A 24,398-nucleotide genomic window follows, 5' to 3' on the forward strand; every position below is an offset into this window, starting at 1 on the left:
TCGCTCACCGATCCCGATGCAAAGACACACAGTCAGGTACAGACACGCACCCTAGTTTATTCCAAAGCCCAAGTGGCGCTTCGAGGAGCAACGCTATTTTCCCCAGCGCTTTGGTGGGTAATCTGCAGATGTTGTCCTTCACAAAAATTGGTATCTGATTTGAGCAGCGCCGAGCGCGCTCACGCGTTTTCGATTTCGATCGATGCTATCGCTTCTGGTACCGGGAAAATCTGCGCAACTCGATGAATGCTGAAGGCTGTTTCACTTGGAAGGGCAAGCTTCGGTTGGCAGGCTCTGTGAACGTTGTCGCGTCGTCGCTATAGCCGCGTCAGATTACGATAGGCCATGGGGCTGCTCGTCCTGTTCGTGCCTTGAGATTTTCTGGACTTTATTTTGTAGATATACTGCCACGTCATTCACAGTGCAACAAGAAGCGCACACGGATGCATACACTGTTAAAAGATGCTCTATCGTCTTCTCTGAGTTGGTTAGTCGAATGTTCCGGGCTGGAATTCATGGCGTCAGCGCAATCAACACGATTTACGACGCCCTCGAATCAGCGTTCGAAACATACCCGATATCATCATCCAGTTCATACGTACAGGACTCCACTATTCTGCTTTCCCAATGTCTAGTATGCTCAGATCATGCACGCTTCAAGTTTTTGATGTTCCTGTCTCAAGGAATTAGGTGCGCGGGGCACTGCTCGCTGCTTGATGAACGAGGAAACAAATTCGACGTCGTTCCTTGACGACTTGTTTACAAGCTCATGCCAAACGTTCGCTCAACTTATCGCGTCAAATAATTGGTTTCGTTCTAAAGATAAAGCCTATTCTTTTTGTGGCCATCGACGAAACGGCATTCGACCCCAGCAATGGTATCTCGGGAGGAATATGCCTCAAGACGATCCTGTCTCTTCTGTTTGCTTGATAACAAGTCTTGGACTCGGACTTGAGTCGTCGCAACAATCGCACAAAGCGGAGCGTGCGTCACCATTTTGCATAACGGGAGCGTAGACGGATCAAATCTCTGGAACTCCTTCTCAGATTGGATTCTCCGTCCACTGCCTGATCCGTCAAGAACAATACTGTGTTGCACAAATCCTCTGTCGAATAGAGCAGCTCGTCGTTGCGCGTGCTGCGGACAGAGAACTACCCTGAGGCATTACCACAAAGACGCCTGCGATCGCCGGTTGCAGCTTCGGGATCGAAAAACAGTGGTCGGCATGCGGGGTGCCTTCCGTATCCTCCCCGGGGATGTACTGGTCGGTGAGGCAAGCTTTCATGTGCCGCAGGCCGCCTTGGAGAAGGGAATATGGTGGGCGTATGGAAAAGCCTGGATCTACTCAAGCGGTATCGCTGTGCAAGTCGTACCGAGGCCGAATACAAAAAACATTCGCAGATGGCTGCTTTTGCATATGCATGAAATGCGCCGACAGCAACCACAACCTGCGAAATCGGGACGCTATGGCTGCCTTGAACATCAAACGATGTGTGCGGTAATGACGACGAGACACGCGAGGCTGGCGCGAGCGACCCTCATGGGGCATCCTCTCAGGCTAGAGGTGAACAAGGAGAAGCTGAAGCAGATGGCAAGCGGCCGATCGAAAAAGGCCAGGAGTGGTCTGTGAGTGAGTATTCCCTTGCCCTGCATGGCCGTGGGACATTTTCGTTCCATGGAGCATGCTGGTCTGCAACCATTTTTTAGCTGGCAAATCGATTAAACAGGCCAGGGATCGCCGACTGTGCCCTTGGTATCAGCGCGTGGTGAAGCAAGCATCATTCCACGCCCTACTTGCAAATTCCATAACCCATACCTCTTCTCGGATATACTGGTCACTTTATTCGTTCTATCGTGCGCCGAGTACCTGCCCTGATCATCCGCGATAGCGCCTATTCCGCCTGTGCAGTCGCTGCACGGAGAGAGAACGGCGTCGCCGTACCACTGAGGACGTCGGGTCGAGGAACGCTACCCCTGATGGGGAGTTAGAGTACATAATCTTTCTGGGAGCCTGGAAGCTCTGCATACAGACCTATAGTCTGTATGCAGCGCGAAGCGATACGCAAGGAGATGATTGCGACCAGGGTGGTGCCCAAACGCAGCATACCCGCTCCTTGTACCAGAATAAACTGCGTTTCGAACGAGTTGCTCAGATCTCAATTAAGTAGCTACCGCTGGGGGAGCATGAAGCACTGCTGTGGCAGACACGTCCGGCTCGCGGGACATTTCGCCTAAAGAATAAACTTTCGGCAATCTGGACGCCGTTTTCCCCTTTTAATGTTTACCATAGAGGGGAGAGAAATTGTCATATCGTTGCTAGTTAGTCGTGAGTCTCTGTTCTTTGTTCTACATAGTGCGCTCGAGACGCGCACCGGAGAGATCAGGCAGGCATGAGTTATGACGCGCTTGTCGCTGTTGAATGGAAACGCGATCCAAATCTTTATGATCTACCTGTAAAGTACACGTTGTATTTGCATTGAAGTCGTAGCAAACTGTAGTTTCAGTTGAATCGTGTTTCAGCGCTCAAGTAAGAATATTCAAGTGCTTTTTCGCGGTTTATAGCAGAAGCGTTCAAATTGTGTTCTTTCTCGAAAGAAACTAAAAAAAGAAAGTTATGGAAAAGCAAGTGGAAGATCCTCGAGGGCCGGTACCGCCGGCTGCCAGAAGAAAAACAAAAAACAATATGGAGTCCAGAGGAACAGGAGAGGACGAAGAAGCAAAGGCAGAAGGCTCTACTTCAAAGGCTGCAAGAAAGACGACTGTACGACGAGATGGTGGTGAAAGCCTTTCTTCTTGGACATATCAGGTATCCGTACATACAAAAATTGCGAGAGGCCATCAGAAACCGTGTCGATTCATGCTCCAAGAGTGTTCGCAAGGCTTCTTTAGGACTGATGCGTATGGCCGGGGATATATTCCGCGACGTGACGCACATGGAAACGGTCGAGATTCCGGACGAGTTTTTCGATAAGACGTGTATAGGTCAGCTGATACTTGGTACAGAGGAATCGCGGAAGGAAAATGGGCTAGTCCATGGCCTCCACGAAAAAAACATCCCTTTTACAGCTTCAACGGCGCTCGGTACAAGGGTGACCGGGATATTTACAGCTATGGGGCGATGAAGTACCTCACGAACCTGAAGAACCATTTGACAACGAACCTCGAACGTTTCATGATACGCGCCGTGTTTGCACTCTACCCGGGCATCTCGCGCAATGGGAAAGGGGCGATGATCAACGGCATCACGAAAGATCGCAGGCATGAAGATGAGGTCGAATTCGTCGACAAGAAGGCATCAAACGCGTGCACGAATTAAGCTTCTGTAATCCGTGCGGCTGTACAAGAGCACCGTGCGGTACTGGGGTTGGCGTATCCAACAGACAAGATATCAGAGTTGAAAGAAGATAAGGAAAGATACTATCGCCTCATCCTGCGATATTTCGTGTTTCTGGACTGTGAACTCGAACGCAAGGCGGAAATGAAGCTGAGTGAGGAAAAAATGAAGAGTGGGAGAGACGGAAGGCTGTCCTGTTGGGGAAGCGCTTCAAGGTCGGTGCGTTATGCAACATCAAGTCACATTTTGTGAGTATCGATTCCGGCGTCCTCTACGGCATCATGAGGGAGATCTGTTCGGAGTTCGATGTTAGCAGGGAGGAATTCTCCCGGGAAAACCGGGAGACGTACTGGAAGAACATCTTCGATTTCAAACGTCTCAAAATGAGCGAGCAAAAGTTATTCACTGGGGTGATTGAAACCGATGGAGTAGCCATGTGTGTACGCTATCGGCGGTTGAAGAAAGATCGGCCAGTTCCGCCCTCGGCTGCGCCCGTCACGAAGGATGAAGAAAAGGAGGAGGCTGGTCCTGTGGCGCAGGAGGTGCAGGATGACGATCTTGTCGTTGGCGCGGCGAAGCATGAAGATGAGAAGGAGGCGGATCCTGTGATGCAGGAGGTGCAGGATAACGCCTTTATGGTTGGCGCGGCGAAGCATGAAGAAACGAAGAAGGCGGGTCCTGCGGTGCAGAAAGTGCAGGAGAACGACTTTGTCGTTGGCGCGGACCCCGGAAACACAAAAAGCATAACTATCGCAGCACCGAAGCGTGCAGAAGATGGTACTGATGGTAACTTGCGTCAGAAGGACATGCGCCTTTTGAGGTGCTCGAGAGCAAGATACTATCGAGAATCAGGTGTAATGAATGCAAGGAAGAAAATTGAGGCTTGGAACGAAGGAATGAAGGATCACCTGGAAGCTTTAAGCGAGGTGACTAGACGAGGAGCGGACTTTGAGGCTTTTCGGAAATTCATGGAAGTTCGTGTTGCCCATTGGGATGCGCTGTGGGAGGAGTATACCAAGCCCCGCTGGGCTCGTTTGCGAATGAATCTATACTGTGGGAAGCAGCAGGCGTTCGCGAATTTTTTTAATGAGTTGAGCGCCCTGAAGGAGGATGAAAGTCAGAGGCTCGTCGTAGCGTACGGAGCAGGGCGCTGGAAGATCCGAAAAGGGTGTACACCAGCTCCAACAACGAGAACGTACAAGGAGTGTGCACGGCGTTTTGTTACAGTATCGATAGTTGAGTTTCGAGCATCGTATACACACCATGAGCTGGGCTGTATACTTCAGAGAGTGGAGATGGAAAAGTGCCAACGGAGCCCTGAGGATATAGCAAAGTACGGACCACTGACGGAGGAGCAAATGGAAAGGAGGGCAAAAATTCGTGGACTACTTGCATTAGTAAGTGCAACTCCCAACGGCACGAAACGTATGGAATTTGTGAACCGTGACTTTAACGCCGCTATCAATATACGGAGATGTGCGGTACTGGAGAAGAGACCTCCATCATAGACAAGAGAGCACTTTATTGAACAATCTGTCCAAGTCGAACTATATGAGAGAAAGTTGGAAGCAGTAGGAGGTGGCCGATCCAAGAAGGCGCGGAGGCATCTGCACAACTGTCGGAGATGATTTGTCCAAGGCGCGGTTGCCGCCACGACTGTCCACGCCCGACATCGTTCGAGTTTGAACAGCGTTTTGGAGGCGCGTAATCGATTCATTCGGTTCGCGTTGGAGCTTTTCGCGGCGTTTTCGTTTCGTGACTGCCGGACACGGGTTTTTGTGAGAAACAGCGACATGGCGTCACCAAAGAAGACTGCGACGAAAGCTGCTTCAGCACCGAAAAAGGCTGCGGCGAAAACGAAGGGCGAACGGAAACCAAACGCTTACCAAGAGTTTATGAAGGCAGAGAGTGCCAAGATTCGGGAGTACAACAAAGCAAAAGGAATCGAAATGAGGCCACCTGATATTTTCAAGGAGTGTGCGAAGAGATGGAACGAGAAAAAGTCCAAGACAAAGGCGTAAAGGCTCTGGACTTGCGCGGTGGTGACGGTACTGGTGCTGGCGGCAGCGGGTCGTGCAGCTTGTAGTTCATAGTCGGTGACCTGGACGTTGACGGAGCGGTGGTTATGGTGGCAGTGCTCGTGGTTGAGCTCGGCCCGTTACCCGCCAACGCGCTGAGGGGTCAAAAAGCAATCGGGGCTGTCGGCGTGTCACCGTTACAAAGCTCTGCTGTTGCAGGATGCGTTTTCCCTCGCCAGTTTGGACAAGAAGCTGCCCTCATTTCGGGGCGCTGGAACCAGTGCGAGGCAGCGCCGAGGCCAGGAGCATATGTCGGGGACGTTCACAGAGCTGGTTTCGATTGAGGTTGTGACGGTTGTGGTGGTTATGGTGCTGGTGCTGGTGCTGGTCGTGGTGGAACTGTCAGGTTCGTGGAGGAATTTACTGGAAAATAAAAAATGGCAACATAAGATCCCGTATGTGTCTTTCAAGTCTTTCGATTCGGCTCTAACAGTGCTGTGTCTCCTCGGTGCAGTTTTCGCTGATGACGTAGATCCCTGAAACGCGCTGCAGAGGCCGTGGCGTTGCAGGCCTGCGACCCACTAGGTAGCATCTGTGTGTCGTCCATCGTGATGCTTCCCTCGCTGCCAGAGACCATACCTTCCAGAGTGGACGCGATGAAGAGAGCGACGTGTGAGCGTGCGCAACTCTTGGGCTGTCAGCATTTTTGGTGTGTGAAAGTGTCAACCAGGCTCCCGGGTGAGGAAAATCTCTAAAATTGGTATTTCTTCCAGCAGAGGACACCCCAATCTGAGCTCCCTCACTGAACAGGAGATTGACAGTGGCACGTGTGATACGGCTTTGCGGCCCTGGGTATCGGAGCACAAAATAGCTGCAACTCCTCGGCGTGCTTTTCCAGTGTGGGATTGATGCATCGAAACTGGGTCCATCGGATGCGCGACGGCAACTCGTAACCAGGAGGCGATCTCAGTACCTCTTTAGACGAGTCAACATTCCGATGATCCCAGACCGGACTTGCCGTCGAGAGTAGGCGCTTGATCGTTCCCGTGGCTCGCCAGGTGCCAAGCATACCGCGAGCGCTTCGCAGCGCTTGGCGCTCGCGGACCCGGTCGTCAACCGGATATGCCATGCGCCGGGGCATTTTTCCGCCGCGTGTCTGTTAACCACGGATAAGAGAGCGATATTTCGCCAATCGGAATGCATTGATTCATGGGCAAAGTAGATCGTTGCGTTTCTATGGATGATAGTGGTCGAGATCGGTCAGAGCTCCGCACGGACCGCGATCGATCGCTCCGATCAGCAAAGCGTGTTTGGAAGCCGGATCGTTGCCTCGGATCAAGCAATGCCCGATTCGATGATGTTTATTTCCGTCTTTAGACCAGAAAAGTGATGCTTGGAGAACCGCGGGGCTCCTGCGAAACATCGCGCGCTCGTTGTATAGGTAACCGCATAGGCACAGTGCTCTCAACCAAAGCTACGTGAAAATCATTCCGAAGCTCATGATGCCGCGCCCGGGGTTGCCGAGCTGCTGCGAAGTATGCCCTCTGCGGCAGACAATGGACAGTACAGCGTGACGACTCACCTGTAGTACGCCCAGCCGTATGGCGTCGTCTAAACTGGACTCTAGGATAACCAAAATTGGCCGCGTATAAGGAGAGCCTTACATCCGTGTCGTCATGCTCAGCTAGATGAAAACATTCTAGCCGTCAGGCCTGCGATGCAGCTCTGGATCAGCATCCGATACCGCTTGAAGGGATGATGGCGTCAAAGATTCCAGTTTCCGCAGTCGTCTTTGATGACCATTCGAAATCCTCTCTAGGATAGAATCGATCTGGTCAACTTCTTGGTCGCTTTCAGAACAAGCGTCCGCATCGCAAGCACGCATGATATGTCGACGACGACTCGATGCTGCGGATGCCAGGTCCCGGGCAGAGGCTCTTGATGACTCGCTGCTACTGCTTACGCTGGTGCTGACGCTGCAGACCTCACGGGCATGCCGCAGTCTCTGGCGTGTCCCCGCTGCACTTGAAGCGGAGATAGGACACGTCATGTGTGCTTCGTCTCGCGTGCTCGGCGTTGAAGCACAACTTGCGACAGACCTCGTCTCGAGAGCGTCTTCTTCGGCGAGTGCGGGTACTTCATGCTGCAGCTCGACACTTGTCGGGTCTCCAAAGCGCCCGTCCGGACAAGCGGTACCCACGTCCACGGCTTCAACGTATTGCAGTACCGTACGCACTGGCAGCGATTCGATCTCAGCGATAAACTCTGCAAGCGACAGGCCAGGTGCGAAGCTCCTTTGCCAGTCTCGGAGCAACCACAACAGCTCAAATAAGAAATATTCCACCTGCTCGTCGTTTTCAACGTTCAGTGCGCTGTCTTGGTGCAGCTGGTGCGTTGTGGCGAACCGAGCGGCCCGATGAAACAGAGCCGGAAGTCCGTCAGGGCCAGCAAGCAGCTCTGTCAGTTTCGCACGCGAGACAGCCAATGCGTTGCTTGGTCTCCCTGCCACACTGTTTGTTTTACGTTCTGAAAGTGTCTTCGCGGCACTCTGCACCATATTGCAAGGTAGCAGCGCCGAGCAACGTTTGCGCTTGAGCGGCAGCTCCCAGAAGTGACACTCAGGTTTACAGAAACAGAGGGCGCTTTGCACGCACACGCACGGATAAATACGCACGCAGACACGCACGAAATAAACTCAGACACGCAAACAGAAACTTGGCGCCACGAAACGAATGCATCAGCGCCACGATCGCTTCGGCGCAATCGGCGATGGGCGCGCTGGTGCACTCGCTGGCATCTGTGCAGCGCGATCCGTCGCTTACCGGGTTCGTTAAAGGTAACGCGCAGCTGGTGGATGTAGTTCAGTTCATGGGTCTGAATGCTGACGAAAATTGTGCATTTCCAGGTCACTGGATTTGTGTCGTGAGACCGCTGCATGTAGAAGCGGGTTGTTCATTCACGGCATCAAAAGCTCGTTGTGTGGTGAGTCGTTTTGCGCATTCAGCCTCGAAGTGTACGCTCGAATCGGCAACGGTCTGAGAAACATTTTGAGCTATGGGTGGACTCCAAAATCAGGCCAAGCAAAGTGTTTCTCTTCAAACGGGCATGCTGAGGCGCCATCACGAGCCTTCATAGGAGAGCCTCAAGTCGGGTACCGCGAGTAGAAGCCATGGAGATTTAGCGCGTTATTTTGGCTCTAGTCAGTGACGTGGATTGAATGAAACAGCGCTTTCGTTCAACAATTCCCATGAAAAACAGCTCCCAGTGGAAACATATAGATCGCGCTTTAGCTCTGGAGTACTGGTGAAACGCGCGGTACCATGGCTAGCTGCAGGCGCGAATCGAATCCTCTGTCGACCGGACGCTGGTTATTTTCATCAAAAGTCTGCAGCGTTTCAGGAAATGATCCATATGGAGCACTCAACGACTCATCGGGATGTTCGTTCGTCCGTTCGTTCGCTCGAGCCAATACCGCTGAACGCTCCGGAAGCATGGGACATACCCGAATGGTCATCGAGGCGATCGAGTCGCGGTCTACAAACTGCCTGCGCCCATTGTTGGCAGTAGAATCACACCAGAGTATGCTTCTCATTTTCGATTACCTCGCCATCGGTCGTGAAGTCAGCTTACCGTACACAATCCCGTGCATCTGACTCCGCCTCACGCTCTTCTTCTCTAACAGTTTTTGTTTGCGCCCGAGCTCGTGATGCGTTCACGTCGTCCTGAACATATCCATGGGTGTGGTTTCAGAATCGATTCATGGTTTATCATATGCTGTCGTTCAAGAAGCAGGCGTGCAGCCTTTTTGCGCCACAGCACGTCCAGCGCCATTGGCTACCATCAAGCGACGTTACGCATCGGTCATTTGCGTTCCCAGCTCTTGGATCGAGCAGTCGAATGGACGCTTCCTGCCTCCGCACAACCGAAGCGGTAGACGATGCTTGTGCGATCCGAGGAACTGCCACAGGTCGTCTGCACAAGCCATTTGGACGATGACGTACGCTCCCTTCATGAAGCGTGCCGCGCGTGTCGCTTTGCTCGAAAAGGTGCTCAGGGCGTCGAAGTCGAACTCCAAGTCGCGACGCCGACCTTTCATTTGTTAGGGCGCTTCCTGCCGTCGATGAAGCCCTGCTCTCGATCATGTAGAGCGCTGGAAATGCTGAGCAGCAGCAGCAGCAGCAGCATCTGCTTCCTGTTCCTGCCTTTCGTGTCGTTCTCTAGAATAGGAGTTGCGGCGACGGTCATGGTGTCGTTCAACTCGATTTGGATGTCCACCACAAACTCCCTCTGGTCACGCATGTTGAGCGGGTGAAAAAGAGTCTTGTTTGTCGACTAAAGCCTTGGTATCACAGAACGCACGCACATGGGTACTCCGTCCGTCTCCGTTGTCCCCAGAGACTTTCTTCGGTACCCTTCAAGAACTCCAGAAATCGTGAACGAGCCCCGCCAGTGCTCTGCTCGGAGTTCCCCGAATGCTCTAAACTTGCGCGGAGCAACTAGCGGGAGCTAAATGAGCAGGCCATACAGTACAGCACACAAGCGTCTACGTTAGTGTGATGAGCCTTTATCTAAAATGTGCGAGCAGCATCGAACACATGCTCGGGGAGGCTAAGGTGCTCGGTTTCGTAAACGGAGTCAGCCTTTCTCTGGAGGGCGCTTCACTGGAATACGAAGTAGCGCAAGATGGAAGCAAGGCGGGCATCACGTTCCAATCATCCCTCGGATACAGTGTCCATTTGGCCGAGCCCGAGTTGAACGAGCTGAGCTTGCAGCATCTGAAACGACTCTCGCTCTCGTTGCGACATCTCTTCCGAACTCGCGAAAATCTCGAGCTCGTCGGTCACCAGCAACGCATTTGTCTCCATCGGCAGCCCAGTGATGTTTTCCATTAGGATCCACTTTATTGGGCTAGAATGGTGAGGCTAAAACGCGCACATGGTGCTCTTTTTGGAGTGTTTGAGATTGGCCTTCATATGATGTTTGAGGTCGGATCGACTTTTTCCTGGTACCTGGAGAGCGTTTCTTCCAGTCTCTGATCCCACTATCAGGCTGCACTGCATCTTCTGTGCCGAGCATCAGAGGTGCTGTTGCACGACGGTTTGGTCGACGCGTTCCAGAAGAATGTGAGCAGCTGTCAGCCCTGCATCGGAAACGAGTTTGAACCTACGCTTGACGAGGTGCAGCCAGGCGACTGAGGCTAGACGAGACATGCTCGAATCAGTAGCCACGAACATCTCTGTGGCATTCTACATCTTTCAGCCTCACGGATGCGAACGAATCGTCTATTGATCCGTAAGCGTAAAAATGACGGTAGATTGTAAAGAAGACGCTTTGGAGCAGACTGAACCGGGAAGAAGAAGTTCACACGAGGAGCAACACAGCGTAAATCTCAGCTGGGTACGTCTTGATAATACTCGAGCGATGGAAAGTGGCATTCTCCAGGAGCAGAGCAAAACAGTTTGGCACGGGAAAGCCAAGAATTGTGCTTCGACGAAGGATATACTTTGAACAATCCTGCTTTTTTTGCGATTTGTGATCGACCGCACGATTGCGTTGCTACAGCGGCTGATGTTGTCGTCGTTCTCGCTTGTCTCTTATGTACGCATACCGATTTTTCTTCTTTGAATACCCATATATAGACCCACCATTTATCCCAAATAGGGGGTCTTGTCAAGTGAGATGAACGCCAGCCACTCCTGCGATAAATGTACTCTTTTTCGTACGAAATCGACAATGCGTTGTTGAACACACAGGATTCTGGAATGGATGCGCAGTTTTTTGTCCATGCCCGTCCATAGCTCTTCATACCTGTTCGTGTCGACGCTATAAAAAGCTCATTTGCTGCTGCCTCATCTTGAGTATTTCGTAAAGAAACCTATGGAATAAGATCGATTGACATGTACAGTCGAGTCCATAGAATTTGAAATGTTCTATTTCTGGGTGCGCTGTGTTCAGGTAAAGCACGACCCCGAGCGTGACTCATCCACCTGCAGGCCGTAGAATGACGAACTCGTAGAAGCACAACTGTTTTCCTGCAGCTGTCAGCGACAGCATCCAGTCTTTCAACGATGTTTCCCCACTTTCCAGGAAATACTTCTTTTGTTGAATACGTGCAAGAAAATCGAGTAAAAACGAAACATGGCATGCTTTAACAGGTATTTCAGAATCTACCGCTCCGCGTACCATGCTCTTCATCGACGACACCCGAGACTTACTCGCGAAACGAACCCACCACCGAAAGGCCTATGCAGAAACGCCACACATGGATCAAACCGCACGCTCCGGGGAACGTCGGGCAGTTGCATTGGCGGAACGCACACGAGCGTCGATAGAAGGACTCGAGTGTCTTCTCGCTGGTTACTGGGAGCGTGCTGTCGTTCGTCGGACTCGGGCCGTTCCTATTAATTCTTCTTCAGGAACAGTCCATTCATAAGTGATCCGAGCAACTCAATCGCTGCGTCGACCTCTTGAGTGTCGTTGAAACTTGCGCACTGTGCGATGGCGAACAAGCCTCAATGGGAGCTGCTCGCCGAGGCGTTTGTCAACCACTACTACTCCGTGTTCGATACGGATCGTACTCAACTAGCAGCGCTTTACCGCGAAGTTTCGATGTTGACGTTTGAAGGCAACGCGTGCATGGGCGCGAGCGCGATCACCGAGAAGCTGGTGTCGCTCCCGTTTCAAAAAGTGCGCCACCAGGTTGTCACGTGCGATGCGCAACCAGTTTTGCCGGAAAGTTTAAACGGGGTGCTGGTGTTCGTCAACGGCGACCTGACAGTGGATGACAGTAACCAGCCGATCAAGTTCGCCCAGGTATTTCATTTGTTACCGGATCAGGGCAACCCTGGAATGTTCTGGGTATACAACGACTTGTTTCGATTAAACTATGGATAGGTTCTGAGTGAGATTTCCCCATGGCTTACCATGATGCGCATTCCTGCGTGGAACGAACGGCTCTCAGCTGTGCGCATACGCCCGGGAGGAGTTGCCAAGTCCGGGTATTGCGATACGCACAAGGCACACCAGACGGTATCTGGAGAGCGCTGGCGCACCTGCTGAAACTTTCCACCCGGACTCACCTATACAGACGACGCTGGGTGTGAATGTATGCATGCCATATAACCAGGGTGGATGGGAGCTGCCCTGTGCAACCTGCAACGCTTTCGGACGCCTCAGGCTCTGTGTGCCGCCACCTAGATGTCACGCCCTCGCGTTGCTCGTCCGAATCGAGAAGGGCTTGCGTCGAACAATGCAAACGCGTCTGGGGTGACTCGGGTCCCTGCACATGCGCATGTTTTCGCACAGCATCCAGTATTCGTTGCACCGACGAGTCTCGTCAATGGGACCTGCGGGGTGCCACGCACGCATCTATACGAAGGTCAACGCCTATTTGGAGATACAGGCCGTAGACTGCTCTTTGACGCCTCTTTAACCGAACTTCTTAGTGTGCGTTCCTTGGCCAGGCGTTGCCGGCAGCAAAGCACAGCTGGTGTTGGTGTTATTTTCGGAAGGAACACTCTAGGACGACCTTTCTTATTGCTATGCATGCCCATGCGCCCTTGGGCAAAACAATTCAATACATCGTTCCGTTCAACTGCAACGGCGCGAGCGTGGGGCATCATCAGCGTTCGTGTATACCACGGCACTGGGCTTGGGCCTGCTCAGATACATAGCTATACGGTGAGACTCGAGCGAAACGGAAAGCGTCAGCGGCGTGGCGTCCCCGGTGTCTATTTCGGAACCGCGTCACAAGCAGTCATCATCTGTTTCTATGAGCAAATTCATGCACGAGGAAACGCACGGGAGACCACATGCATGAGCGAGCGCATTGGCAAGCACACTCATGAGCGAGTTCCACGGCAAGTAAACTAGGTTGTCACCATCCGACTGCTACATATTTCGAACATGTATCCAAGGAAGCCGAGATGGAACGTGCAGCTGTTATACTCTTCGGAGTAACAAATAGACACGATTATCCAAGCGCAAGTCCGCGAGGTCAATGACATTTCGACTACCCTGAAGACGCATCAGCAGACCGCCAAAGCTTATACAAACCGCAGATTGATGCGCACCTTCCGATTCCTGGTGGAAAACCTTGCCGCACATCACGTAATCATATCGGTTGATAACTGTCGGTGCACCAGACTGATCATAGGTGCCGTCGCAGGGTGCACCGTCCAGCCTTACACTTGACATGAGAACCAGCAGAAAACGGTCGCCCGCTCGAACCGGAAACAACTGGCTATGCACATCGAGCGTAAGTCGCATACGCTGCTGCAGTGACTCTGCTACCAGACGACTGACCCGGTCGAACTTTTTCTCACGCACTTTCCCCAAAGCCGGATTCCGCGGATCCTTGTACACCATATCCACCTCTTGGCAGATAAAGGTGTCTTCGAGTATGGTCGTCATTTTGGCGTAGTGTCCTGTGCAGAGCTCTTCTATAACAGCGCCGCTTCTCGAACACAGTCCCAGTTGCAGAATAGGCAGCTAAATATGAGCACAAGGTACCTCGGAGAACTCCGGGTTTGAAGGGAGCGCTTGAAACACCTGGCCCGTCCTCGATTCCTGTCAAGCTTTCAAAAGCCCCAGATAGAGGTTCAAGTCCGATCCTGATTGGCGCTCGTTGCAAGCAGTGTTAAGCACCACCTGATCGTCGTCCGTTGTGGTGGTAACGCTACGTGCGACTCGGCGAGTTTCTATTCCCGGTGCGCGGCTTCTTCACAGGTCTCTGGACCTAAACGTAGTCTCCTGGGTCACAAGGAAAGATCTCAGAACAGATGGCGTTCTAAGTTGGTGACGATATGTGGTTTAGTTCCAAGGTGACCCAGATCCTCCTTCCGCAAAAGACAATCCCAATGAAGCCTCAGCAGCGAGCCAACCAGACGTTGTCCTTGCAACAGCCAGTCGTCGCTAGGCAGCGGTCATGCGCTGCAGCGCCGAGTCGTGGAACGCTCGACGTTCTATTGACTCGACGGATGACGAACGCTGTCTTGTCGTTGTGTTCTCTGGTGACTGATCGTTGACGCTAACCAGAGGTTTTCTGGTTGCAGGACTGTTACGGGCTTCCATAAAAGCAAATATCCAACTATTCCAGACGCTCTTCCTTCATGTCGCCTAGCGTTCTCGTACTCACTGGACGTCGACGAAAGGCATCGATCTTGCGCCTCAGAGAATAGGATGTGTACTGCAGGGCCGAAGGGAACCCACCGCATCGTCTGGAGACAAGATCAAGGCTCGAACTTGGAAACGCAATACGTTTGAGTACGTGCCGGAGCCTGTGTAGACACGGTGATCTTGAGCTCTCGGAAGAAAATTAGAGTTCTTGCGGACGTGGAACGCGCTTCTTCGCGGCGCCTGCTCTCTTCCTCACATCGAACGCAAGTCGAGCCAATGTTTTTGGTGCAGTAACCGATCCTGACGAGTTGAAAGTCGACGAGCGCCTCAAAACAGAGTTGTGTACAAGCACACTGGGCATTCTCTACAACGTCACTATCGGAGTACGGACAACAAACCCATGATGAAAAAGCGCTCGCTCATAAGCGCCTAGGCGAAAGTCACTGGAATTTCACCATCCGCTCTCTCACCGAATGAGTGGAAGCACCTCTGGAGCCTGGGTCTTTTCACCGCACGCCGCCATGTCCGCACAGAGCCATGCAATGCTGCACGAGTCCTGCGATCCATCCTAGGTTCATGATCCCGATACGTAAAGGAACCTAATGCTTGTGGCGCTGCGGTTCTAGAGGTCAGCTCGATTAGCCGCCAGCCCCATACGCGGTTCAGATGACCGCAAAGCCCCCAGGACTGAGCAGTACCGCTCACGTCCACGAGCACCCGTGCTGCCCGTCAGTGGACCCGTCGACCATAGACAGGCCATTCGCTGAGCATGCCGCGCACTGTTCACGCAAGAGACGTGTACCCCAGGGGGATTGCAAAAGTTTACATGCTCGTCAGTTGCTCCAAATAGGGTATCTGCGGAAGCGCATCGAGCGCCCATTGCACATTGAGCATCAGTCGCAACGCCAGTCCTTGAAAGCGAGCTCCACCGTCGAGCGTCTCGTGCTCTGTAAATCACCACTGCCTCCGACAGAGCGCATCACGCGAATATCGACCGAGCAGCTCCGAGTCCCGGACCAAAGACCCGTTTCCATGTGAGGCCCTGCGTGAATCATGATATCAGGCGCTACTGTGGTCGCCGTCCCTGCTTCGTGCCAGCAGTTGGTGCAGGTGGCACCACGCCCATCCAGTCAACGCCACAGGTCCCGGAGAATCTGGAATATCCAACGGCACTAGCATCCACCTGGCGCCGTGCGAAGACACATTGTTTTCACTGTTTCTGGGTCGCAATATTCGCATCCCTCTGGACTGGTTTACGAGCATACTCGGTAGCCGTCCTCGAGCTGCTGAATTTCGTCCGGAAGCAGTTCCCGAATCCGGCGCGTTACTGGATCGAAACGATACGGAATGTTACCCAGTTCGCCATCGAAGCGATTCTTCCGCACATCCAGGTACTTGTAATGACGTCCGTTCTGAATGATGATCACATTATCGGCTTCCTGGGTTGCTTTCGCGCTTCCAAAAACGCTGGCTGTTTTGAGAAGTTGATCTTCGTCTTCTTTGCGCGGATGGATCACGACTGAGACGTGTACGTTATGTTCCGTCGCAAAAGCGCGAAACTTTTCAATGGCGCGATCCATGATCTCAAAGCGCTCGTATCCACGCCCCTGTCCACTCGTCATGAATTGCAAATTATCTAGTACCACATGAGCGACATCGTAAACATATGCTGCGTATTCCATAGCGTGAATGACCTGATCCACATCGCTGGACCCGAAGAATCGCAGAAAATAAAGAGGAAGTTGTTCAAACTGGTCAGCGACTTGATCGAACCGTTCCCCCATGGCATCCAGACCGATGCCGGCGAACTGACTGAGCATCACTTTCGCCATCCGAACATTGTTCAGTTCGAACGAACCCCAGAGTGTATTCGCACCTTGCATGCAATAATCAAGCGAGAGTTGCGATAGCACTGTGGTTTTCCCAACGCCGGTCGGTCCAGAAAAGATGGTGAGCTCGCCGCGACGGTGACCCTTCAGCAGACGATTAAGTCCGGGCAAGGTCTGACTCTGGAGGCCACGAACCTGCACAGGATTCGCCAACTCTCGCTGGACATCGGCCCGCAGGTCAGCAAACGTTACGATTCGCTCGTGCGGCACTGGACGTGCTCGCTCGATCATGGCGAAGAGGTCGCGCTGCTGCAAAAGCGCCTCGTTTGCGTCCTTCGGGCCGCTTCCATTGCCGCTTCCAACAAGAAAGCAGCGTTGCAACCCGAGCTTGTGTGCGAACTGCCTCGCTCCATCGTGTCCAGGGATATCGTCATCGAGCCAGAGATAAATCCGCTTGAAACGCTCCAACCAGGTGAGAAGCGCAGGAGGCAGGGATCGAGCGCCGTTCGGAAGCGACACCGCACTGAGGCCCGTTGACTGGTGCACCGCCATCGCGTCAAACTCGCCCTCAGTCACCACGAGACACTCTGCATCCGCAGGGACAAGATGCATACCGAAAAGACCCCAGTAGCCACCACGCGGCTCCAGTCGCATTGCCGACTTGCGCAGCACAGAACGGATCTTCAGCCGCAACACGCGTGATGGCGGTGGAACACTGGAGTCCTGGCAGGCGCTCTCTTCGCTGCCGAGATTGGACCCTGCAGGGTTCGGGTCACGTCGGTGGTCTAGCTCCACCAGCGTTGATGGAGCACGCGTGGTAAGCCATTCCGGCTCTATCCACGGGAAGGTGATGCAGTCGTGCTCGGACCAGATGTCTGCGGTGCTGCCGCTATCACGAAAACGAAAGCGGCCGGCTCCGACGCGGAACTTGCGTGCAGTTGCGAGTTGCAAGCCACGGGATTTCAGGAACTGTTTGACTGCGTCACTGCTCTCTAGGCGTGCTTCGCACTGAGCTGCAAGAGCCGCATCAACCACAGGCAACTGCTCCGTTGCCACTGAGTCTATTTGTGACGTATTAGCGCTCACTGACGCCGCTCCTGAATCCGCGGGGCGAGCACTTGTTGGATGCGCGCCTGGAGCAAGGTGCGCGTTTTCAGGAAACTGACCTCTCCAGCTAAGTGGTTCCAGGATATCACCAAAACTTCGTTTCAAGTCCCAGTGGTTGCCTTTCGCGCCACAGCGATGGCAGAAAAACACGCCACTAGACGTATGGACGTAAAGTTTGAACATGTTGTCCGCCTTGCCGCGCACGGGCGGGCAAAAGGGACAGATGCGGACCACTGCGTGCTGGTCCATCATACGGACCTCGAGGCCTTTGTCTTCGAGATAGCGTACCATATGACCCGGGGGCAGTTCGAAGAATTGGGAAACAAACGGTGTTCCCGTGGGCGTCTCTCGTATCGGGGGGCGCGTTCGACGCTGAGGCCAGCGAGCCACTGCGGGCCACAGCGCCGCAGCTCTCAGATCGCGGAGACTCCAAGCGTTGCTGACACCTCGTCGCAGGGCGTCATGGTCGCTGTTTGTGTAGTTCAAGGGCTCACCATAAATTTCCGGCGGAAACAGGTCTGCTGGTGGTGCGCCAGCGTCCGCTGGCGTTGGATCGTTCGACGCCTCTCGTCGGGCAGCATTATCTGTTGTCGGTCCGGGAGAGCCTTGGTTCGCTTTGTCCGAGCGCAGTGTACGCTTCAAACGCACCGGTGTGCTGCCCGCTCTCTTCAGTGAAAAACTATGGGCTAGAAACGAACGAACAGGTCCCAGGGACGGAAACAGCTGTCGCGACAGCGAAACCCACTTCCACTGCACAAGTCGCGCTCCATCTTTCCAGTATGTCATTAGCTCCTTGGCATGGCGAAGGTCGTGTCTGCCGCACTCACAGCCACCGAAGTACAGTTAATCAAGTTAACGTTGCGTACTTGGTCGTGTCGATTCGTACAGGCCGCTAGGAGTCGTTCGCGTTACCGCCTCGTGCAGAAAGTCGACCTGGGCGGGCACCCAAGTTGCGTACTGCGATGCTGCATCTGAAGCTGTATATAATTGTAGGTTTCTGGACAGAAAGACTTTGCTGCTGGATTGTGTGGAAGATGTATCATTTAATGGATATTTGGCAGACAATTGTCCATGATATACACATCTGGAATTAGGTTCTTTTCTGTACAAAATGGTTCAACGAGTGCCTGGCTCAGCGCGCAGTCGCTGCATCGATTGATTCCAGTTTTATTCGGCAACGCTACTGTTGAAGCCGCCGCTGTCCCTGCAGAGCAACGGAGTCGCGTGGGTTTGTGTATGGGATATGCGCTGGAGCGTGCGCTGTGAAACGCAACCATAGACGATCCTCTCGTAAAGCTTGCATACCAGGTCTGTAAGCGGCACGCACGGCGTACAGGTCACTGAGCCCACGCAGCAGCGCGGGCGACGGCCACCGTGGTCTACCTGCGTACTCCCGCAGACCAGCCGCTTCGTATAGAACGCTCGTGCCTGGTGATAGCCGTGCTCATCACAACGCATATTCAACGCGTTTGAACAGTCCGTTCGTTCCGAGTTCATACAGCAACCTTGCTCGGGGAAGATGCACGTTGCACTGAACGCCTTCGAGGGGCTCACGTGGGAGTCGCGCGCTCGAGTGCTTCTCGCAGCCGCTCAGGTGTCGTTACCAGCGGACACCGGTGCCTTTCTGCAGCAGATCCGTGCAGCTTTGGAGGCGCTGGATCCTCGGCGACTAGAATCTCCGGACGAGATCGCGGGTCTTTTGAAGAGTCAGAAATTGTTTTCTGGTGATCTGGAGCCGGTTCACCTCGACCAAATGCGTCTCCATTCTGTCGCATATCTGGCACCGTCGCGGGTTGAGCTGGTCGGCAGCTACGCGCTGGGTACGGTGGTTGCGCTGCCTGAGCCGCCGCTGGTTGACGTTGCCTTCGAAGTTCCGCGGAAATTCTTGCTCGAAAAGGATTACCTCGATGGACGGTACCACGTCAGGCGGCTTGTGTATCTCGCAGAGGTTGTTCGACAACTTCGCGACCGTGTTCCCGATCTTGAAGCGACTTGGGTACCATCGAATTCTTTCACGAGATCCGAGAATCCGCTCCTGCATGCCGCGTTACAGAAACCAGTAGTCGTGCTCTCATCTCCGAAGGTATCTGGTAGGATTCGCTTGTTGCCTGCCCTAACTCCTGATAAGTTTCCGAAGCTGATGCAGCGCCCTGAGCTATACTGCTTTCGAGCATTTCAAGATTTGCCGCAGGAGAATGAGCGCATTGCTCTGAACACGCATTATGTCAACAGCATCCGCAGCGACTGGAGCATCTGGGCGGATTTTGACTTGCTTGTGGCGACAACCAAGCGCTACGCAATTGTGTCGGATTGTGTGCGTCTCCTCAAACTCTGGTCAGCGAACCGACAACTGACGCTGATAGAACCCGTGGAGGCGGCTCGCAGGCTCGTATCGGGCCACGAACTCGCTCTGCAGACTGCTCAGCTGGTGGAACAGGGCGAATTCCCTGCTCACGCCGCCTCCCTGAGTCGACTGGTGTTGGCAGTGTTCCGAGCGATACGAGCTCGCCTGCCTGTCGAACCCAGTATCGTGCGGGTTGAAGTGGAAGCAGCGCTGCGCTCGTTTGCGAGTCGATTGCGTGAGCTGGACCAAGTTGGCGGCATTTACTACACGCTTGCTGGCTGCTGCATGGAGCCGCTCGCGTACTTCGATAGCATCTTGCAGGTAACGCAGCGACGATCGGCGAAACGAAACCCACGCGATGCTACTCTCGACACCCTTCGAGGAGAATGGTTACAGCGAGTGTTTCGAACGCTGCGCCGAGCGCTCGGTGATCGTGTGGCGTATCTGGGGGTGCTCCCACGAAGACAGCACGCGAATACCAACTTCGTACAGGTCGGCATCAAATGGCAGCCACAAAATATGTTGCGAACGATTGATCGTGACCCCGATGAGCAGTTTTGGGGCAGCGGGCGTCTCGAATGGCGTCGCTTCCGATCCGGGGAGATTTTGCATTGCCTCGTGTGGGCCGAGTCCAGTATTGAACGCTTCCAGATACCCCAGCGAATTGTGGATGCAGCGCTGAAGAAGGAGCCAGATGCACAGGCCAAAGGGAACACGCTCTGGTTGCTCGAGGAGCGACACACGCCCGGGCTTTGGACCCGCGAACACCTGGACCTCCGCCGTTGGCGCTACGTGAAGGATCCCCGCTCGCTCGCATTGTATCAGGCCCGTTGTGTACTTTTGGGAAAGATGTATCAAGCGCTTTGCCAGCTTCTCATGGACGCAGACGGTGCGATTGGTATCAGCAAGGTCTTGCCGCTGCGGGTACAGGCCGTGCACGTTGCGGTGAACGACGGTGAATGGCTCCGCCATACCGCAGTGGAATGGCCGGAGCTCCAGGAGAACCTCCAGGGACGATGGGCGAGTCGATACCGTCTCACCGCACACGTCGAGCTGGAGAGCACCCATTTATGGCCCGATGCAACCGAGTCAGCGGATGCCGCTCAGGCAGTTCGAGTTGCTTTCACGATTGCGCTGTATCGCGCACTGAAACGAGGTCTGCGGAAGCACGCAGAACGCTTACCGGTGCCAGTGCGTTTCATACAGGCCACCAGACATGGCGACCTGCTGCTGCTGCTGGGCTGCTTCCCCATCCGTCTTCGAGTCTGTTCGGCCGCTGAGGCTGTTTCGATGTCCGCTGCGTTTCGCCTTCACGCTCAGCTATCATCGATCTCGAGTCGATTCCCGGCTTTTGGGCCAACAGCACGGCTCGCGAAGCGCTTTCTCGCTGCGCATGGTCTTGTGGATCTGGCGGGTATCGACGGCTTGTCTCCTGCCGCAGTGGAATTGCTCTTATCGCGTCTTTTTACCGATCCGCTCCCCTGGGGAGACTGTCCGGCGACTGCCTGGGGCGGCCTCGTTCGCTTCCTGCACCTGATCGCCAAAACTGAGACGGCGTTAACAGAGCCGCTGGTGATCCCCATTTTGAACCTGTCCGAGGATGAGCCACCCTGGTATCCAGAAACCGGTGGACTCGAGTCGTCTGTCGCTTCCAAGCATTGTTGGCTCCGTTTGTGTACTGCAAGCGATCCTTGTGGCACGTTGCTCACGAAGCAAGTCGCTGCGGAAGTTGTTCGTCGTATGAGATTGGTGTGCAGGGCGGCCTTGCAACATCTGGGTGACGCCCTGCACCAGGACGGCGGCCTAGAGCCAGACCATCTCGGGGTCATCTTCCGTCCGCCTCCGCTAGCTTCATTCTGTGATCTGGTGCTGGAGCTCGAACACGCTCTGGTGCCCGAACAAGTCATCGTAGACTCCGGCCTGGGTGTAGCGGACCGTGAGGTGCACGCTCCTGACGAGTTGCGGCAGCGTTTCGGTATCGCGGACGCAACCACAGAGCAATGGCTTGTTGGTTTCGATCCGATCGGTATGTATCTCCGTTGGTTGCGAGAGATGTTCGGAGACCTCTGGGTGTTTCTGTACGACGCCTATGGAGGCCGCTGGATTGGGGGTATCTGGCGCAGCGCAGCGTCGCAACCAGCCCTGTCCCTAGATGTTAGCCGCACAAGCTATCGTCGCGTGGTCAAGTCTGGCGCGCGCATACCAGCCGACTCGCGACTAGAATGGAACTTGCCTGAAATACTACATGACATGCATGCTGTTGGCGCCGGACTTGTGCGGGAAATTCGTCTTTGTGGACAACTCACTGGTGCGTGCAGCGGATACTGAGCAACCTCGGGTAGGCGACGCCCTCAAGAGAGGTGGTCTACGCTCCCAAGCCTGGCCGCACAGCCGCGCATAATGCCCGAAGCATCCCATGCGGTCGAAAAGTGAGGCATCGTGGTAGATGATGCACCGACTGGCGACACCCCTGGACTTGTTTCGAGCCGCATTCCTCACCATTAAAGCACGGAAACTGCTGAACGCATTTCCGTATATCGCTGCGCTTGTGGTAATAGAGCGGTGCTGTTTCTCAGAGAAGCCTTTGGGCGGCGCGTCGTTGCGTACGCTTTCCGGGATACAGTGGATCCAGCTATCATTTGGGTCAACCGAGCTCTGGTCGCGTCGGAAGTACCCGCGCTGGACGATTTGCTTGAAGCCCGACCAAGAGCCTCGCCTCGAATATTGATCGTTTTTTAGCAACGCGCTCGCCCGTTCGCACACACTCTAGAGAACAGACGAACTTGGGTGGCAGTTTCAGGAGTGCAACGCTGCCAGTATATGGAACAGTGCCGCCGGGTCCAATGCCTCACAAAGTCGCGGACGCCTTGCGGTAATAAGGCGGCCACAGATCATAACCGAATCGCTCGTAATCCTCGGCGTACAATTTTCTAACCCTTTGCGCCAGACGTTCGTTCACGTGCTTGTGCAAGAGGCTTGCTGCGCTCTGGGAGTGCAGGGTATTCCGGCCGCTCGCTTGTGCTCGCTTCCGCATGGATTCGTGCCACTCGAGACCGGCCTGACCAAACATATCCACGTAAAACTTTCGAAGTGACTCGGGTTCATCTACTTTTCCGATACAGTCGAAGAATGTCCGAGGCAGCATGCGAAAAAGGCAGAAGCCCGACTGTGGGCGCCAATGTTCGTCGAACGGTGTCAGATCTGGGGTCATGGTCTTTGCAGCCTCTTCCAGGTAGTCCACAAAACGTTCAAACGAGTGAGGGTATCGATTTTTCAATGGATATCGTTCCAGTTCGCGTCCAGCTTTGACTTTATCAAGGTAAGCCGACAGCAAGCGTGTAAGCGGATGGCGCACCAGGGCACCAAACTTCCACGATGGATCCGAGAGCACTCGAAGAAGCTCCTCGTCCTGCAAATGAAGGAGCTGCGTCAAGTTTGCGCGGCCTTGCGGATGAATCAAGTGGATTTCATCGGCATCCAGGGGGTCCAGAACCACCCCCAGCGTTTCCCGCAAAGCAAATGCACGTGCGGCAGTACAACCGGCTTTCGGTATCGAGCAGAGCAGGCGCTGTTGTTTCGCGAATACGATAACGCCAACAAACGATTGCTCCTGTTCCCGACGCCAAAGATCAGAAATATTCTGAAAATACTCTGCAAGCGGTTTTTCATTGAAGAGACTTGCAAGCACTGGGGCTTGCCAGGAAAAGTTTACTGTGTGAGAACGATACTCACTCGGAGAAGATGTTTCGAGTCCGGGCGACGGAACCATGAGGGTTTGCAGCACGCGGTGCGAGGCCAGGATCAGAAGCAACACCCAGAAAACGGTGAACCAGAAAAACCACCGAAACCATAAATGCATATCTATTTCCTCTACACCGACACGTTGCTTTCCAGGGAAACGAGTGGGAAGATCGTGTTCCCTCACTCGCCTAATACAAAGCGCCAATGGCTGCAGAAGCGCTGGTGCGGAGTACGCCGCACGCACGCACCAAACGCCGTTCGAACTTGAACGACGTCGGGCGTGTACAGTAGTGGCGGGAAAACCGTCTTAGATTAGAAGTCTCCAACTGACGTGCAGATGCCTCCGCGCCTTTTTGGATCGGCCACCTCCTACTGCTTCCAACTTTCTCTCATATAGTTCGACTTGGACAGATTGTTCAATAAAGTGCTCTCTTGTCTATGATGGAGGTCTCTTCTCCAGTACCGCACATCTCCGTATATTGATAGCGGCGTTAAAGTCACGGTTCACAAATTCCATACGTTTCGTGCCGTTGGGAGTTGCACTTACTAATGCAAGTAGTCCACGAATTTTTGCCCTCCTTTCCATTTGCTCCTCCGTCAGTGGTCCGTACTTTGCTATATCCTCAGGGCTCCGCTGGCACTTTTCCATCTCCACCTTCTGAAGTATACACCCCAGCTCATGGTGTGTATACGATGCTCGAAACTCAACTATCGATACTGCAACAAAACGCCGTGCACACTCTTTGTACGTTCTCGTTGTTGGAGCTGGTGTACACCCTTTTCGGATCTTCCAGCGCCCTGCTCCGTACGCTACGACGAGCCTCTGACTTTCATCCTCCTTCAGGGCGCTCAACTCATTACAAAAATTCGCGAACACCCGCTGCTTCCCACAGTATAGATTCATTCGC

At 53.8% G+C, this 24,398-nt stretch overlaps 7 protein-coding genes and 1 non-coding gene across 8 annotated transcripts, besides 2 other annotated features; 4 read left to right on the forward strand and 4 right to left on the reverse strand.

Annotated features, from left to right (window-relative positions):
* The first annotated feature begins 1,765 nt into the window (after positions 1–1,765).
* Positions 1,766–5,014: a sequence feature (repetitive element).
* Positions 5,015–5,127: 113 nt separating this feature from the next.
* On the forward strand, positions 5,128–5,355 carry CYME_CMT447C (hypothetical protein; the record flags this gene model as incomplete). The annotated part of the gene is made up of 1 exon (XM_005539362.1): positions 5,128–5,355. The coding sequence occupies one exon, from the start codon at positions 5,128–5,130 to the stop codon at positions 5,353–5,355; it is 228 nt and encodes a 75-aa protein (XP_005539419.1).
* A 1,696-nt stretch (positions 5,356–7,051) lies between these two features.
* CYME_CMT448C (hypothetical protein) lies at positions 7,052–7,909 on the reverse strand (the record flags this gene model as incomplete). The annotated part of the gene is made up of 1 exon (XM_005539363.1): positions 7,052–7,909. One exon carries the CDS (start codon positions 7,907–7,909, stop codon positions 7,052–7,054), a length of 858 nt encoding a protein of 285 aa, XP_005539420.1.
* Positions 7,910–8,181: 272 nt separating this feature from the next.
* On the forward strand, positions 8,182–9,692 carry CYME_CMT449T. Its single transcript, XR_002461716.1, has one exon. It is a non-coding gene; the product is annotated as a hypothetical transcript (transcript).
* Positions 9,693–11,850: 2,158 nt separating this feature from the next.
* CYME_CMT450C (similar to nuclear transport factor 2) lies at positions 11,851–12,246 on the forward strand (the record flags this gene model as incomplete). The annotated part of the gene is made up of 1 exon (XM_005539364.1): positions 11,851–12,246. The coding sequence occupies one exon, from the start codon at positions 11,851–11,853 to the stop codon at positions 12,244–12,246; it is 396 nt and encodes a 131-aa protein (XP_005539421.1).
* Positions 12,247–13,293: 1,047 nt separating this feature from the next.
* Positions 13,294–13,764, reverse strand: CYME_CMT451C (RNA polymerase I, II, III common subunit; the record flags this gene model as incomplete). Its single annotated transcript, XM_005539365.1, has 1 exon — positions 13,294–13,764. The coding sequence occupies one exon, from the start codon at positions 13,762–13,764 to the stop codon at positions 13,294–13,296; it is 471 nt and encodes a 156-aa protein (XP_005539422.1).
* A 1,958-nt stretch (positions 13,765–15,722) lies between these two features.
* CYME_CMT452C (mitochondrial DNA helicase Twinkle) lies at positions 15,723–18,191 on the reverse strand (the record flags this gene model as incomplete). Its single annotated transcript, XM_005539366.1, has 1 exon — positions 15,723–18,191. One exon carries the CDS (start codon positions 18,189–18,191, stop codon positions 15,723–15,725), a length of 2,469 nt encoding a protein of 822 aa, XP_005539423.1.
* Positions 18,192–18,924: 733 nt separating this feature from the next.
* On the forward strand, positions 18,925–22,077 carry CYME_CMT453C (similar to nucleolar RNA-associated protein NRAP; the record flags this gene model as incomplete). Its single annotated transcript, XM_005539367.1, has 1 exon — positions 18,925–22,077. The coding sequence occupies one exon, from the start codon at positions 18,925–18,927 to the stop codon at positions 22,075–22,077; it is 3,153 nt and encodes a 1,050-aa protein (XP_005539424.1).
* Positions 22,078–22,597: 520 nt separating this feature from the next.
* Positions 22,598–23,608, reverse strand: CYME_CMT454C (similar to chondroitin 4-sulfotransferase; the record flags this gene model as incomplete). The annotated part of the gene is made up of 1 exon (XM_005539368.1): positions 22,598–23,608. One exon carries the CDS (start codon positions 23,606–23,608, stop codon positions 22,598–22,600), a length of 1,011 nt encoding a protein of 336 aa, XP_005539425.1.
* A 127-nt stretch (positions 23,609–23,735) lies between these two features.
* Positions 23,736–24,398: part of a sequence feature (repetitive element) that runs on past the window's edge.

This window comes from Cyanidioschyzon merolae, chromosome 20, assembly GCF_000091205.1.
Source record: "Cyanidioschyzon merolae strain 10D DNA, chromosome 20, complete genome".
Classification (NCBI taxonomy): Eukaryota; Rhodophyta; class Bangiophyceae; order Cyanidiales; family Cyanidiaceae; genus Cyanidioschyzon; species Cyanidioschyzon merolae.